The sequence below is a fragment of the Electrophorus electricus genome, chromosome 16 (genome assembly GCF_013358815.1).
Source record: "Electrophorus electricus isolate fEleEle1 chromosome 16, fEleEle1.pri, whole genome shotgun sequence".
NCBI classification, from domain to species: domain Eukaryota; kingdom Metazoa; phylum Chordata; class Actinopteri; order Gymnotiformes; family Gymnotidae; genus Electrophorus; species Electrophorus electricus.
Genome location: NC_049550.1, coordinates 9,977,839 through 9,993,488, shown reverse-complemented (window position 1 = coordinate 9,993,488; position 15,650 = coordinate 9,977,839). Strand labels below are relative to the sequence as shown.

At 42.3% G+C, this 15,650-nt stretch overlaps 1 protein-coding gene across 5 annotated transcripts in view; it reads left to right on the top strand.

The window, feature by feature from the left end:
• The window catches only part of LOC113578497 (male-specific lethal 3 homolog), a 66,578-nt gene that overhangs the window by 2,070 nt on the left and 48,858 nt on the right, over positions 1-15,650 (top strand). Inside the window, exons 4-15 of one of the 5 annotated variants that reach the window (XR_003410757.2) lie at positions 184-284; positions 463-557; positions 968-1,096; positions 1,181-1,341; positions 1,603-1,761; positions 2,350-2,666; positions 3,561-3,670; positions 4,459-4,558; positions 5,245-5,329; positions 9,888-10,004; positions 11,347-11,452; positions 11,959-12,038. Coding sequence is in view for 4 of the 5 variants with exons in the window: in XM_027011776.2 (XP_026867577.2) it covers positions 184-284; positions 463-557; positions 968-1,096; positions 1,181-1,341; positions 1,603-1,761; positions 2,350-2,666; positions 3,561-3,670; positions 4,459-4,558; positions 5,245-5,329; positions 9,888-10,004; positions 11,347-11,431 (1,459 nt within the window). In the remaining variant the exon portion in view is untranslated. Of the gene's footprint in view, positions 1-183; positions 285-462; positions 558-967; positions 1,097-1,180; positions 1,342-1,602; positions 1,762-2,349; positions 2,667-3,560; positions 3,671-4,458; positions 4,559-5,244; positions 5,330-8,241; positions 9,369-9,887; positions 10,005-11,346; positions 11,453-11,958; positions 14,623-15,650 lie in introns of those variants that run through there. The other 4 variants (XM_027011776.2, XM_027011775.2, XM_027011777.2 and 1 more) reach the window with 4 other exon arrangements.

Below are 15,650 nucleotides of genomic sequence, written 5' to 3'. Positions count from 1 at the left end.
TACCCATTTCCCAAAGGAATCGTAGTTTAGTCCGTCTTAACCATTAGAGAGATTTGAAATTATCTGCCATGTTTCTATGGTCTTGTATGACCTTTGGGCAAGTCAGACCAATGTATACAGAGAACAGCTGTATCATACACTCGGATTCTAGTGACAGTAACATGAATCCTTTGTTCCTGACAGGAGGAGAAAGGGATGGAGGAAGCGACGCTGTCGTCTGCCAGGTGTTAACTCGGTGTTAAAAAGCCTGCCTGAAGAGGAAAAGGAGGAGAGTGATGATGCTTGTAAGCAGTTTTGCTTTCTGAAGTGGACATAATGCTGTTAGTCATTGTAAAACAATGCACGTTTAGTAACTTTTCTAAAATGTAGTCTGACATTTACTGAATGCGCTTCCATGCAAATTAACCTTGTGATTGTGTGCATTTACTAATCATTTGTTTCTTTTATTTTATTTCCGTTCAGCTTTGATCTCGTCATCTGAAGCCAGTGGCGAGGACGACTCAGATCCAGAGTCTATAAAAAGTGAAAGTGACTCATCTGCAGAGTTGGGCGAAATGGTGAGCACTTAGATCCTCACTCAATCATGGACATGCGCCATGGTCTACTTTTGCGCAATGTAGTCATGTAATTAGCAAAGAAACCTTGTGTGCTGTATTAATATGTATTAATGTGTATTATTACTGTTTAGTTTACTGTGTATTATTGATATATATTATACATGCATAGCACAATATAACGTGTGTGTGTGTGTACACACACACGTTTTTTATTTTTATATGTGTGTATGAATGTTTGTGTGTGTGTTTAATATAATACTTTCTTTATCCAGATAACCAGTAAATGAATTGTTGAAGAAAAATGGTTGATATAAATAAAACCACACATTTCCATAATATATTGTTTGTCCTCACAATATCTGCAGCATATCAGATATGTAATTTTTATTAATTTTTCCCCCCCACCATAGAGAGAAGAACAGGAGACCCACACAAAGAGGGACAGTGAAGACAAGATCATCAGTATAAGCATAGACATCCCTGATGTCCTTAGGAAGAAGCTGGAGGATGATTGCTATTACATCAACAAGCGAAAGAAGGTAGTGTGAACTGCATCTGAAACACTTTTAGTTTCTATAATGTTAAAAGACCTAAATGAACTGCACCACTTCATTTGTCCGCAGCTGGTGAAGCTTCCGTGCCAGATGAACATAGTGAACATTCTAGAGTCATACGTGAAGCACTTCACCATAAACGCCGCCTTCTCTGCCAACGAGCGCTATCGGCACCCACAGAGCTCCACACAGTGCAGCATGAGCCCGCACTACGTTCCTCCTGAAAAGAAGCAAGTTCCTCTGTTGTTTGTTCTTACTGTGTTTTGTTTGTTTACTTCTCATACGGTTCAGGAAATTACAGCAGTAGAAATGTGAATATGTAGTCTGAAGGGAACTGAGGTGTGGAGAATACGCTGAGGGCTAGTGATGCAGTAAGCATCAGTTTTGGGTTTTGCTTTTGTAAATGTGACCAGCACTTGGTCCTAGGACTTTGAACGCAAAGAGGAGTCTCAGGTGTTTCTAAGCATTTTTGGTGCGCTCTTCACCGACAGTGAGGAGCTCTGCAAGGAGATGGTGGATGGCTTAAGGATCACCTTTGACTTCACCTTACCCATGATCCTCCTGTATCCTAATGAGCAGGCTCAGTTCAAGAAGGTCAGCTCTTCTAAATTCGTCCAGCCAATCAGTGATGGTGCTGGATGTTCTAGCAGGTAAGGACTGCCAGTTATTGTGTATAACAGAACTAAGGTCAGGTTAGAATTAATGCTGAAAGTTTAATCCTCACTGTGTCAGGTAGTTAGGCAGCATGGTGAGCTGTTGCCTTTATTTTAATCGACTATTTTAATATGTCACAAATGAATTTTTGCAAGGAGTGCGATTCCTAAAATTGTCCTAGCAGATCAAACATCATTATGCGGTAGAGTGAGCATGGCTTGTACTTGTACTTTCACACAGATTTGTTGTTATGCTGTAAACATTGAGGAGACTGAATACATTTCAATGTACCTATGTTTAAAGATTACCATGTACACCACCTATCACTTTCTTGGTGCATTCAGGTTTACAGTTTACCACAGATGCCAAGAAGCTGCTTAGATTTTTCTTAAGAAACTCGCAGGGTAATCGCTAGAATTGTGCCCATACTCCTGATTATCTTCATCACAATTCAAGATTGCAAAAACAAAAAGCCCTGAAACATAATCTCAGTATGAGACCCGTGAAGATGTACCGATTTTAGTAGAATACCTCAAATTAAAAAGCAGGACATAGTATCACTTATGCTCTTGCCCTGTGCCCAGGGCACTGCGGGAGCGCTCTCCTAGTCCTGGCCTGAACCCCTCCACACCGCAATCCACGGACAGCCAACCCGAGCATCCTGGCGGGCATGTGGCTGCTGCCGTCACACCCAAGCGCCGCCGCTGTGCCCATGGTGATTCAGACACCGCACAGTCCCTGAGGCGCTCCACCCGCAACACGTCTGGAGGCGACCGCAGCGTTGATGGAGGAGGAGGAGGAGGAGGTGGTGGGGGTGGGAGCAGTGCTTCACCCCAGCCCAAGCGCAGGCACTCCGATGCACCTCCCCCTCTGCCCAAATTCTTCCTGAACCTGGAGAAAAGTGAGTTGCCAGCTGCTTCTTGTATCTGGTCCGAAAGGTCCCTTCGTTGTGGTCGTTATCACTGTGTTAGCACAGTTATGGTCTACTGTGGTGATATCACAGTAAACTGTATTAGGCAGATGACCACTCGGATCTCCTGTGTTCCTTTGAATTTTTGGGAGTAGTTGTGATTTAATCTGGAAATTTGTACAATATTGGAGTGTGAATAATTTCACTCAGAATAACCATATCACATGTGTGTTCAACAATAAACAATATATCATAAGAGGTAGGTATTTATGATGTAATGCAGTGGCTGAAAAATTAAGTGAATGTAATGGCTGAATGATGTGCTGTTTGTATTGTTCCATGGATATGCAGGACTGAATAAAGCCTCTTTTCCACTATAAGGCTGAACACTTACTCAGACTGCATCAGGCTATTCCATACCATTCTGGACTCCTGAACCCAGTTACGGTTTCCTTGTTCAGGATTGTGCTGGACGTCAGTGTCAGATAGCATTTGTGACAGTAGTGGGTTCATGTCACAAATATGCAAGATGGAGGTGGAAAATATATAAGTAATACACCATTAAGCCATTTCTTGCGAATGGTTCTGTGGCACTGAGCATGGCTAGCTAATCGTGTTAAGAACACTGTGCTGAGTACAGTTGGCAAGTGTTCATGTGGAAATGCGATTGCAGTGGTTACTGACTACTCATAACTGTTCAGCCCTACAGTGGGAAAACAGGCTTAAGCTTCCTTTTCAGTAATTTTAATAGCAGTGGCGTCATGAGTCCACTAGATGGCACTTGTTCACCTCTTATGTACTGTTTACATGTAAATGCAACCTGCTGTATGTTTAACAGAGTTCATACAGAGTTTTAAAATCTATTTCTTCATTTACTTTGCACAGGAACTCCCGTTCACAGCGGCTCCTCGTCCCCATTGCCCCTGACGCCGAGTAAAGACGGTAGCGGCGTGTTTTCTGGGCTGGAGGGCCGGCGGAACAATGAGCTGAACGAGGCAAGTTTCCATCCTACTAACCTGAGATCAGCTTTTCTGATTGCTGTCTTTCATTGGAATTTTTCTCTTTAACCCAATAATTGGCAACGGGGTCTGGAATCTGTTCAGTGCTATGCCAGTATAGCCACTAATATTTCATTTGTGAAAATTCATTTTAAAAATGAGACCTCTAATATCAGATGTCTTTACCATCTGAACATTCTATAACTAAATTTATTAAAGTGGTTGATGTAGACCATCCCACAAGAACGTGTATAATATATAAACATGTCCCTTCCCCAGTAGTCCCACATGGCTGAGAAGCGCAGCCAGTCCCTGAACTCCTCCCACCATAGCAGATCATTGATTTAATCTATTATGACATTTTGACGTGTACAGTTGATGGATTGTGTTGGAAATTGCGTAGCACTAAGCCAAGAAAGGTGTATCATAAAAAGTCGATCATAAGCCAGGTGATCTTTCTCCAATCAGTGTGTTAAAGGGTAAGCAGGAGCATCTCTTGATTGCAGAGACGTGAGAAGAATTTGGCATCCACTTCAGTGGCTGGATGTTTGAATTGCATGAATATGGGCGTTTCAGTTTCTTCAGCAGCACTATGCTGATTTGAACTGCTTGATAAACTTGCTCTTGTTTTCTAGGTGATTTCATTTGACATTGGCCCAAGGAGAGTCAAGTTACTTGCCATCATTATATGCTTCTGTAGGGCCTCTTTTCTTGTTTGGCAGCGTAATGCTACACACCGACTGGTGATGGTCATGCTTGAATGCCAGTATCAATGCCTACTGCAGGTCCTGAGCTGGAGACTAACTCCTGACAACTACCCCCTGAGCGACCAGCCCCCGCCACCGTCCTACCTCTACGGTTCGCAGCACCTGCTCCGCCTGTTCGGTGAGTGGCCAGAGGCTATGCTCTCTGTGCGTACCCTTTTTGAGGACGTAATTGTAAAATGAGAATCCATCCATAAGTTTAACAAGAGCGTGGGGATATATTTAGGTTGCATTAAAAGATGTCTTTGTTTCTATAAGAGCCAAATTGACAGCTGGAATGAACAATGTTTCTAGATAAAAATGTGGTTCTGCTTTCAGAATTCAAAAACTAGGTGAAACTATTATCCCAAAAATGCCCATTAAGAGTATAAAATGAAGGTTGCAGGGTTAATGTAATAGAAAATTTATAGTTAATCAACCTTTTAGATGTTACAGGCGATTCCTCCTGGCTCTCTGACCCCGACCTTGCCCACTATCTCACCCACCCAGGTTCTTGATGCTGGTGCTGGGAAGATAGGTGCAGCAGGGCAAAACAACCCCTAGTAGGGAGTTGTTCCTTTTTCTGTCTGCTTTGGATTAACAGTACAAAAGTGGGCTGAGGGGGCAGGGGGGGGTTGCCCTCTCCCTTACACATGCCAAGAGCCTGTCCTTTACAGGCGCTTGTGTGTGTAACCGAGACACCCTCACGCTGAGTCTTTTGAATAAGCTTTATTTTTCTTATGTTTAAAAATGTGCAGGTTGTGCAGATTGATGGTGTGGAGTTACTAAGTTAAATAACAAGGCTTTTGAACATTTCTCTCTCTTCAGTGAAGCTTCCAGAGATCCTTGGGAAGATGCACTTACCTGAGAAAAACCTGAGGGCTTTAGTCAAGCACCTGGAGTTGTTTCTGAGGTACCTCCCACTCCACACCCATGTTTACTCATTTAGTCCATGCAGATATTTACAAAGTGACATTGAGTAACACTGAATAGAAAGTAGGAGGGACACCTGGCATTGTGGAGCTGTCAGCCACACGTCCTTTTTTAAAAGCTAAACGTGTAATGCGTGTCAAACTCAACGAACATTAACTACAGAGGTCATATTTGTGCCAGTACCTTAAGCTCTAAGCGACACTGTGATGTTATGACTTCTAGCTAAACATGTCGGATTTGCTCCAAAACAGGAATAAATATTCAATCTCACTTAATCAAAACCATGCCAAGCTGTCTTTCACAAATTGGTGGGCTGTAATTAATGTCCACAGCAGACTACCTGAAATGCAGTATTATAAATCCTTTGTGACTTTCAGTGCAGTAGCCTAATGCAAAAACGTCATCCTTTACGGACTCATAGGAGTTCTAATTCCACATAAATATCCAACAAGCTGACTGTCAGATATATGATACAGTATGCATGTTTGTATATGTACTTTTATATGCTAATTTGTCCATGGTTATATTGCATTTAGGTGTCATTTTTGTGTTTTATGTTTGCCAAATTCTTGTTTTGCTTTCATTATTTTGAACACTGTTTTCTTCCTGGTGGCTTGATGGTGCTTCTCTCTTCCCCCAATGACCTTGCCTTGTTGGCAGTTAATCAGAACAGTGTGCAATTAAACTCTGTGTTTAGATCAATAATTTACAGAAGCAGGGCCTCCTGTGGGCAGTGACGAGCCATAGTTTCTACAGAGATGGGTGTTGTGGACTAGGCTGCAGTAGCCCTCTGAGACTGCTCCTTGCATCCCCGTTCTCTACAGTCATGCGTGTTGTTTGACGAAACTGATTCTTTCAGTGTCATGGCGGCAAGCCCCATGCAGTAGCATTCTTGTACACCTCCCTGCTCTGCTCTGGTGCTAAATAAAAGGCACACCGTATTATTGGGCGTGGTGGAAAGAGAGGCTCAGGTTTGCTGCACAGAATGTTTAGCATCATCAATTTCACAACGGGCTGAGAGCTTTGAAGCGATGGGCAGGGCCCACCCACCCACCAGGCCCCTGCCTGCTCCTTCCCTCAGTGCTGGGAACACGGACTTGGCCGAACGGCAAAGAACCAGTGGTGGCGTTGCAGCAAGGACAGCACGTTGAGCATGTTCTCCACGTGTGGAGCAGGTTTTCCAGCACTTTGAGCGGACCTGGCTGTCCCATTATGGTAGGATATGGCTGTTCCACTTTCTGCCATACCTATGAAGCCCAGAGGAGCAGAGGATGGCGCCTACCCCAGCTGTTGTCTGTATTGTTGGGTTGAAGAGATCAGAGCAGGGATTGAGGCATTATCTGATGCCGACACCCCTGTACAGAAGCGGGAGGGTAGGAGTGCGGTGTCATTTCACCATAAAAGTGCTGAAGATAAGTGGGCGTCAACCAAGCCTACAGAATAATCTTTAAATCTTGCCCCAAGGTTCTCCTCTCTGATCAAAAGGCTGCAGATCTGTCTGCCACCACTACTTGGTGCTATAGAGCACAGTGTAGAAGCTTTTGCGTTCAGGTGTTTTACTCTGAATGCTAGTGCCTGCGGTCAGACGAGATGTTTTTCTAATTGTTAATGTCAAATTTCCACTTAACTGAATTTCCTTTTCTATAAAGATTTTTTTACAAATGGCTTTTCAGAAAACAACGCAAAAGAGCAACTTTTGATGTGTGGAAACCGTACATGATTGGATATTGGGCTAGTATGTCTCTGCAAGAATGATTGAGGTTAAGCCGATCTTGGATGTGGCTGGGTGTGGAGGGTCGTCAGACTGATGGTGAATTGTATCTTTTTTAAAACAGAAACCACACAGAGACGATGTGCAAGTCTGTTTGTCTACCTATATCGTTATTCTTTTCAAGTAAAATTGTATACTTTGACTTTCACCAAGCCCACAACTACAGGCTCTCTTGCTGCAATGTACACAGTAGTGACTGTCCCATCCAGCAGGGGTCAAGATTGCAAGGCAAGATTTGGGGGATTTAACACAGGACAAAATGCTAAGTGCATTTCAGCTTGTTGTCATGATTAGATAGGGAGTTTTTTACTTACGAACTTTGGGTTCGTAAGACCGGTTGCCCTGGCGCCTCAGGGGACCTACATCGACCGTTAAGAGACGCTTTTCCAGGTTAACGGTCCCTTAGATATGTAGCAGGGCTTGACATTTTTGTTCAGTATTGACTGGGGCATCCAGTTAATCTCTAAAAAAGGAAATGTATTTCAGACACAAACAAATGGGTCTCAGGGTTTTATACCATGCTGATTAATCATCATATGAGTGATGTTGAATTATTACACTGTATGAATTTATAATTCACCGTATGCTCACTGTGTTTACACACAGTGATCTTCACATAATTTAAATCCATAAACCTATGAGTTTTTCAGAACCAGTTTTTGCTTTCTTGAATTATTTCTGTTGTGTGGATACCCTAGAGCCCAATATATTGGGAATTCTGATGAAACTGAACGGTCACTTTCTAAACCCAAAAAGCTGGATGAGTGCACTTCTGAGCTCTGTTTAGCACTGATACAGTGATTAATTAGCTTGTGTTTGGGAGGAGCAGACATGTTCTGTAAAGGTTTGTTTGTTTTTTGACTAACACTCTGTACATTTTACCTAATGTTTTTCAGATTAAACCTGAAATTTGATTACCCTTGTTCCTTATTCCTGTCACAAATGTAAAAAAGATTAAATATGGGTGTTCGTGTGCCGACATTTTCATATCTGCCATGGCGTCCTTTATCTAACAAAAGAAGTGGGGAGAGACACTTGTTGAATGAGGAAGCCAAAAACATCGGAACCGCCATCTCCTGGTGCTGGTCCCTGACATCATCTTTGATCTGTCTCTTGGGCAGGTTCTTGGCTGAGTTTCATGAGGACTTCTTTCCTGAGTCAGCGTATGTATCAGCCACTGAGGCCCACTATTGCATGAAGCAACCACGTCCAGTCTACTGAGAGACTCCGCCTCTCAAGAAGCACCAGTCCCACCCCCATGCCGCCAGCCTTGTTGTGCCAAGCACTTGTTGTCCTGTTTCCCCCACTGTTGGGGCAACGACATCTATTGCTTTTTGTTTTTCATGGTTTTCTTTGGCTCAAAGCTTTTTGGACATATGATGGCTTAAGAACCGCCCTGTGTTTGACTCGCTTCTGAAGGTTCCGTCTCCTGGCACCTAGTGGTTGTGTTTTTCTCCTCCTTCATCCTCTGCCTCGCCCCTTCTGGCTCTTCCCGCCCTCTTTGCTTCCGCAAGCGCTGAACGCAGCAAGAAAAGACTCAGTTTGGAGGCCCACATGTGGGAACTGTGGAGATCTGTGAACCATTTTTACCTTTGACTTACTCCTTCCCAGTGAGGATTGTTTTTAATTGTGATTTTTGTTTTTCTCCTCATGTTGTTAATCAACACCTGTCAGCAAGGCAAGTGTTCATTTATTTGATTCCCTTTTGGCCATGTTCCTACATTTTGATGGAATATGATGTCTTTTAGTAATCATACCACATTCGGATACTTAATGAACTAGAGTAAGAGGGCCTGATTTGGGAACAGGCACTGCGTGTGTGTCATTTATTACAATGTAAAGGGCAAAATCTGCTCTTAGGGCAGCATTCTTCCTCTGAAGCTGTCAGCTTTTATTTATTAAGCTTCTTGGGGTAGGAGCGCGAATGTAGGATCAGATCACATTCATAAGCTTATCCCTGAACACCTACTATACTAAGAGCATAAATGTGTGCGACTCTATGTCTCGTCTGTAATAATGTCTTAGAAAACATGTACACTTGCTGGTTAAGTCTCTGTTAAATGAAATCTCTTGTTTTTATATTTAAGATCCTAAGTAAAAAAATAAAATCATTTCAGGTTCTAGATTTTCCAGCTTTTCCACAATAATTTGACATGTTCTGACATTTCCACTGCTTGATTCCTGGTCCTGTGTTTCTGCCTGTGTGTGTGCAGACCATTCAGAATAAACCTTCTTTTGACCACTAAAACATTTTTCAGGATTAAGTGCTATAAAAATGTACTTTCAGGTCACTTGATGTAATTTTATGCTACTATAAAATAGAGATGAACTGTAGTATGTGTAACGTTGTGAGTATAAACACATGGGCTACTCCAAAGACACTATTGGCTATATATACCTGAGATTTACAATGCAGTGCAGAACCCTTGCACTGGGAAGACACAGTCTTAATGAAATCTTCGTGACACAGCTGCTTAAACACATCATGTTGGTATTAAGTTATAGATGCTATTAGACAAAATCTTTGGTGAACTGCAAACAAGTAAACAAGTTAATGACAGTAAAAAACAGTTTATTAGGGGTGTGATGATGCTTAATAGTACTGAAGTACATTGAATAGGCTGGCTGGTCACTCATGGACCAAGCTGTTCCTTGCCATGACCCTCTAGCACATCAGTTGAAACACTGCTTTTCTTTGAACCTTGCACGTTCTTACGTTATCACATCTCTGGTGTACGCAAACCTTCCCTCTTTTGTTGTTTACTAGCTGCACATTGTGTGAGGTTTCAAAACGGAAGCATGTTATATCACTGAGGAGATGTTCCGGTCATAAGCATGCGTGGCAGAACCAGAGAAGTCCTCACCCTACTCATTGTACCCACAGGTATGTTCTTTCATCTTTTTTAAAAGCCACAGTGTCCAGACTAACAATGCCATGCCACTTTTATAGGCTGCTGTATAAACTCGGAGCAAAATAAATATCTTGGCAATATAAAAACCTCTTGGATGTAGGCTACACTGAAAGCAGTTGTCCTGCATAAATGCCTTTCTTAACTAGCACTTTGCATGGGAGCTAGTCCAGTGTATTTCTTGATTACATGATTATTTTACCTATTTTAATTAAAGTCAAATTGTCTAATATTGTAATAAATAATGAAAGCAAAATTAGGAGCATCTAAAGTGCAGTAATTTGAAGATCCCTTGAAATAAGCATAATCAAGAAAAGATGGTTCAATAATTATGTGGAAAGTACAAGGTGGTAAAAAACTATTTCATAGGATTAATTATAGTGTTGAATATAGATACAGATGTGGTATTTGCTTGTATTAAAGAGTGGCTACCCACTCGTGTGAAGTTTTTGTTGTTCCTATATGATCCTATATTGTTTTTGTATCGCTTAACGCTACCTGGCTAGTTATCTGTCATGCATCATATTTCAAGATGGTCTGGTTCACTTGCAACTGAGCAAAATGTGGAAATCCGTCGGTGTGATCTCGGGTGTATCAATGTGTGAGTGAGCTGGAGAGTTGTACTCTGAAGATTCATTGGTTTGTGAGTGACAGCTGAAGATTGTTCAGATGATCTAAAGCAGAGATATACAGTCAGATTTAAGTTAACTCCTAATCTACTCATTTAGTTTCGTAGTATATACCATAAAATATAGCGTAATTTGAATGTTTCTATTTGCTTTGTCAGTAGTGAAATAACTGCACCCCGCGTGTATCATATCTGATGTACTGATGTCGGCTACAAACCACTATAACATCCTAAGAGAATCCTCCATTCTCTGTCGCTCTGCGCCAGGATAACGCATAGACGCGCATTGAGCTTCATTTCGAAACGCACTCCTAGGCGATTACAAAACGTGTGTGTGCTTTCCTCTCTCTCTCTTTCTCTCTGCCATAATGATTCAAATGGACAGCACGCTAAGTGCTAATTCAATCGGAATGCCCTAGCAGAGCGCAACGGAGCACTTAGGCGAGAAATCGGAACCGGGCAGCTCAGCCTCGTGGTATCCAATTGCAGAGGAATATCAGGCCAGCCGTACGTCTGGGCCTCTGATAAACTGATTTCTTCCACCCATCCTCTTGATATCTGTTTCTCTTTATTTAATTTAAAATTAGAGTACCAGCATCTGGAAATGCATCTGCAGGTGGGTTTTCCATCAGACAGTACCATTCCGCCTCTATCACTCTCTCTTTTTCATCACGTCTCCTACACATAAGCTGCCTTGGATTTCTGAGCAGTGAACATGGACTCCAGGGCCAACACAGAGACATCCCTGACTGCAGCAGATGTCGGATGGCTTGAGGAACCTTTAGAGATGCAAAAGTGAGTGTTACAGTTTGTCGTTTCTTTTTTTAACCACTCACGCTCTGGTTGTTATGACCTTTTTTTGTATGTGTGAATAATGTATTTTATTTCCAACATAGCTGTTTTCGCCAGATTATTTAATTCTCCTGGGGCTGTGCATTCTAGTTGAAACATGGGGTTGGGTGGGGGGCATGTTTAGCCTTGGCTTTATGGTTGAGTTTTCGCTGAGGGAACTTGCCCTACCTTTTAGAAACAATGGCACAACAGAACATGTAGTCAGACCCCTGCTCGGGGACTCCTGACTTTCTTAAGAGAACTCTAATAGGGGTGCATGGGTGCTGTGGTCAGTGCATGCAGCTGTGTAGTCCTAGTCCTAGCCATCTTGAAACACTACTGTTTCTGCAAAGGCTAACACAGAACTACGGGGCAACCCCTATCCACTGTCCATGGAGGCGGTTTGCCCTCTTGCCTACAGCAGTTTCCACTGTGGCAATAAGTGTGCTTGCCTCCCTTTGTTCCAACAGTACCCCATTGCTGGAGAGAACACTGCAGCACTTTCTCCACCACGCAGCTGGGCTTTACTGATCCTTTACCAATCAGTCGAGTAAGTTGTGTCCAAGGTGATAAAGCACTGAGCTGCACTAATCAGAACTGTGGTCGATATCCTAGGCCAAGCTGTCCTCGATGCCTTAGCACGCTCCAGAAGCTGAATTGACTAGGGAATCGACAAAATGTTTTTACTGAGAGCTAGTGCACTTCCAGTAGGACACTACTATCCCCACCCCTGCCCCTGCCCCCTGCATGCCTGCACTCTTCTGTGGAGCTGAACAGCAGAGTGTGCTGTATGTGTGTTGATTTGGAAAGTGTACAAGCCTTTGGCATGCGCATATAGGATAGGACAGTCATGCTGATACCCCCCATGTGTGCATTCGTGACAGTGGGAAGCAGGGAAGAAGTGCATGCAGGATCAGTGTTCCAGGTTTCTTAGTGTAGTCATGTTTAGCATAGGTGCTGATAGCATGATCAACCCGACTGCTTCCTTAGGTACAGGTAAGGTGTACACATATCCCAAAGACCTTGACCATTAAACAAAACTAGGGGCTCTCATTTAGCATGATGCAGCCATTAGAGCATAATGTAAGGGAGTCCCTGTACCTGGAAGGTGGAAATCTCCAAAGAGTTCATTACCACACTGTGCAAGTGCTCAAGTGCTCATTCATTTGAATTTTCTGTATTTGTCTCTCTCTCTCTCTTTCTGTCTCTCTCTCGTGCTTACCCTCTCCCTCTCTTTCACACACAAAATTTTAAGAGGTGTGATGATGGGGACCAAGGTGTTCAGCATATTTCTTTCATTCAGCAATCTAAAAAGAACCGTGTTATTTTCATGGTGCCTTTCTATCCATTAACATGGATTCACTATCCATGCAAAGGAACCCAGTGGTGGTTGAGTACATAACGTATAGAAGGCTTGAGCTTTGTGGCCAGAGCGCTTGATAAACCGTGCACATGTTTTATTTCATTGATCCTCTTTATCTTCTAAAAGGAGTCTCTAATGAGTTTCTAATTGCTTGTCCCTTCACCTCACAAAAAGCAGAACACTTACCTTCCTTGCACATTTGTCCCTTCTTCAGAGCTGCTTTCTCACACCTATGCAGCGACCTATGTTGCATTACTGCTGAGTCTCTCCACCAAACTCTCTGGTTAGATCATTTTTCTGCTGCATGGCACCTGTATAACAAACCCAGTGATTACTAAGATCACGAGAAGAAGAAGGGAAACAAATGCAGACAAACAAAAGGCAGGAGGAAGAGGCGCTGGAACAACAGCGCATCTCCCGCGGTAATGGTTAATATTCTTATGGCGTAGTTAATGTCTGAGGAGCTTAGGCGGGCGTGAAGCAGAGGGAAATCTGAATGCGCCATCTGGATTGGGACGGGCTGGCTCAGGGGCACGTGAAGTAATGCACCTGCTCCCAGATGTGCATGAACAGCACCCTGTCATGATGTGAATAGCTATGCTATCAGCTTTGTCTACTGCCATAATGGCAGTGTTTTGTTTTATTTGGGGTATCAGTCTTTTTTGTGCCTCCCTCTTTTGGTTTTATAGTCTTGCAGGTTACTGGTAGAACAGATTGATTTTTCCCTCATGGACTTATGTTAATGATTTGAGATGGCCAGCTTTGGTGGGACATGAAAGCAGATAAATGAAGAATAAAATTAATTGACTCATGAGGTAGGAATTGTGGGAGGTTTAAAACAATGTTTTAAAGTACTTTTAATGAATGGGAGATGTAGATGTTAGAAGAATTTTTATATCTGCAAAAGTCAGCCATGGAATCTTGATAGCTAGAATTTGTCTCATAGCTATTGCAATTTGGGGATATTTATTTTTATATATACCAGTGGCGAATTATGTTATAAACAGAATAAGCCTGAAATATGCACCATCCTATGTAATTAATGTATTGACTTTTGACTCATTTACACAGATTCTACACTTGATCCTTGTTTTAATGTGGATCTTAAACAGTTCTAACATTTATAAACCAAGATCTTGTTTCAGAGAAGTCATTTCCAATTCGACCTTTCTAACTTTTCCTTTTATTGACAGTGCTTGTCTTTGTTGGCCTTTGAATGGGTTCTATGTGTGCATACACTACTATATCTCACATGCATCATGATCATGGAAATCCTTGATCTTTCAGAAAGCTCTTAAAGACTTTTTAATCATCTCATGAGATCAAATGATTCAGTCCTGAATTTTTGCATACACCAGAATGACGACTGCATGCAGAATGACTGTTGTCTCTGTTTTCATTTATACTATGGCTGAGAGGTGATCAGCAACTGTATCACACTGTACAACCTGATACATGTAGGACATTAAATACTTTTTCTTTGTAGTTGTACTGCACATGTAAAGTAAATAAATGTGTCTGTTTGGTCTCATTGATGTGTGTCCCTGTTCAGTGGCCATTCTGGATGCGTCTCATTATTTACACATGTCATTAGAGTGTGGTTCTAAATTGCTATTATGTCACTTTGGGTGATGATTAAACAGAATACACTGTGAAACACTTGCATTTCCACTTAGGATAGAAGCCAAATGAGAGCAATAATAATAAAATAAGAGCAGTGTCATTGTGTTCTAGCAAAAGTACAGGCACTCTGGAAAAAAGACTTTTCACAAATTTACTGCCTCAGTTTTTTTAGATGGTTTAGTGAAGTACAATTATAAGCATTTAATAAGTTTAACTTTTTACTGACAAATAGATCCAGTTTAAGCAAAGACTTAATATTTACAGTGTTGGCCTTTCTTTTTAAGACTTCTGCAATTTGCCTTGGCATGATGGATACCAGCTTCTGGGCAAAATCTTGATTGATGGCAACCCATTCTTGCCTAATCATTGCTTGGAGTTGATCATAGTTTCTGTGTTAGTTTGTCCACCCTCTTTTTGAAGCTTGACCACAGGTTCTCTATGGGATTGAGATCTTGGGGGGATTCCTGGCCACAGACCCAAAATTTCAATGTTTTGTTCACCGAGCCACTTGGTTATCACTTTTGCCTTTTGACTTGATGCTCCGTTATGTAGGAAAAAGTATTGTTCGTCACCAAATTGCTCCTGGATCGTTGAGAGAAGTTGCTCTTGGAGGATGTTTTGATACCATTCCTTATTCAGGGCAGTGTTCTTAGGCAGAACTTTGAGCAAACCCACTGCCTTGTCTCAGGATGCGTCACTGGATGCCTCATTGGTGACATGACATAGGACTCATGTTAGCCATCACCTTTTCTTCTCCAGACAATCATTTATCCAGATGTCTCAAACAGTCTGAAGGGGGCTTCATCAGAGAAAATAACTACCCAAGTCCTCTGCAGTTTAATCCCTATACTTCCTGCAGAATGTCAATCTGACCTTGATGTTTTTCCATGGAGAGAAGTGGCTTCTTTGCTGCCCTTCTTGACACCAAGCCATCCTCCAAAAGCCTTCGCCTCATTGTGCGTGCAGATGCACTCACACCTGCCTTCTGCCATTCCTGTGCAAGCTCTGCACTGGTGGCAACCCGATCCCATAGCTGCATCCTCTCTCGGAGACAGTCCTGGTGCTTGCTTGAATTTCTTGCACACTCTGAAGCCTTCTTCACTGCAATTGAACCTCTCTCCTTGAGGTTCTTGATGATTCCATAAATGGTTGATTTAGGTGCTATCTTACAAGCAG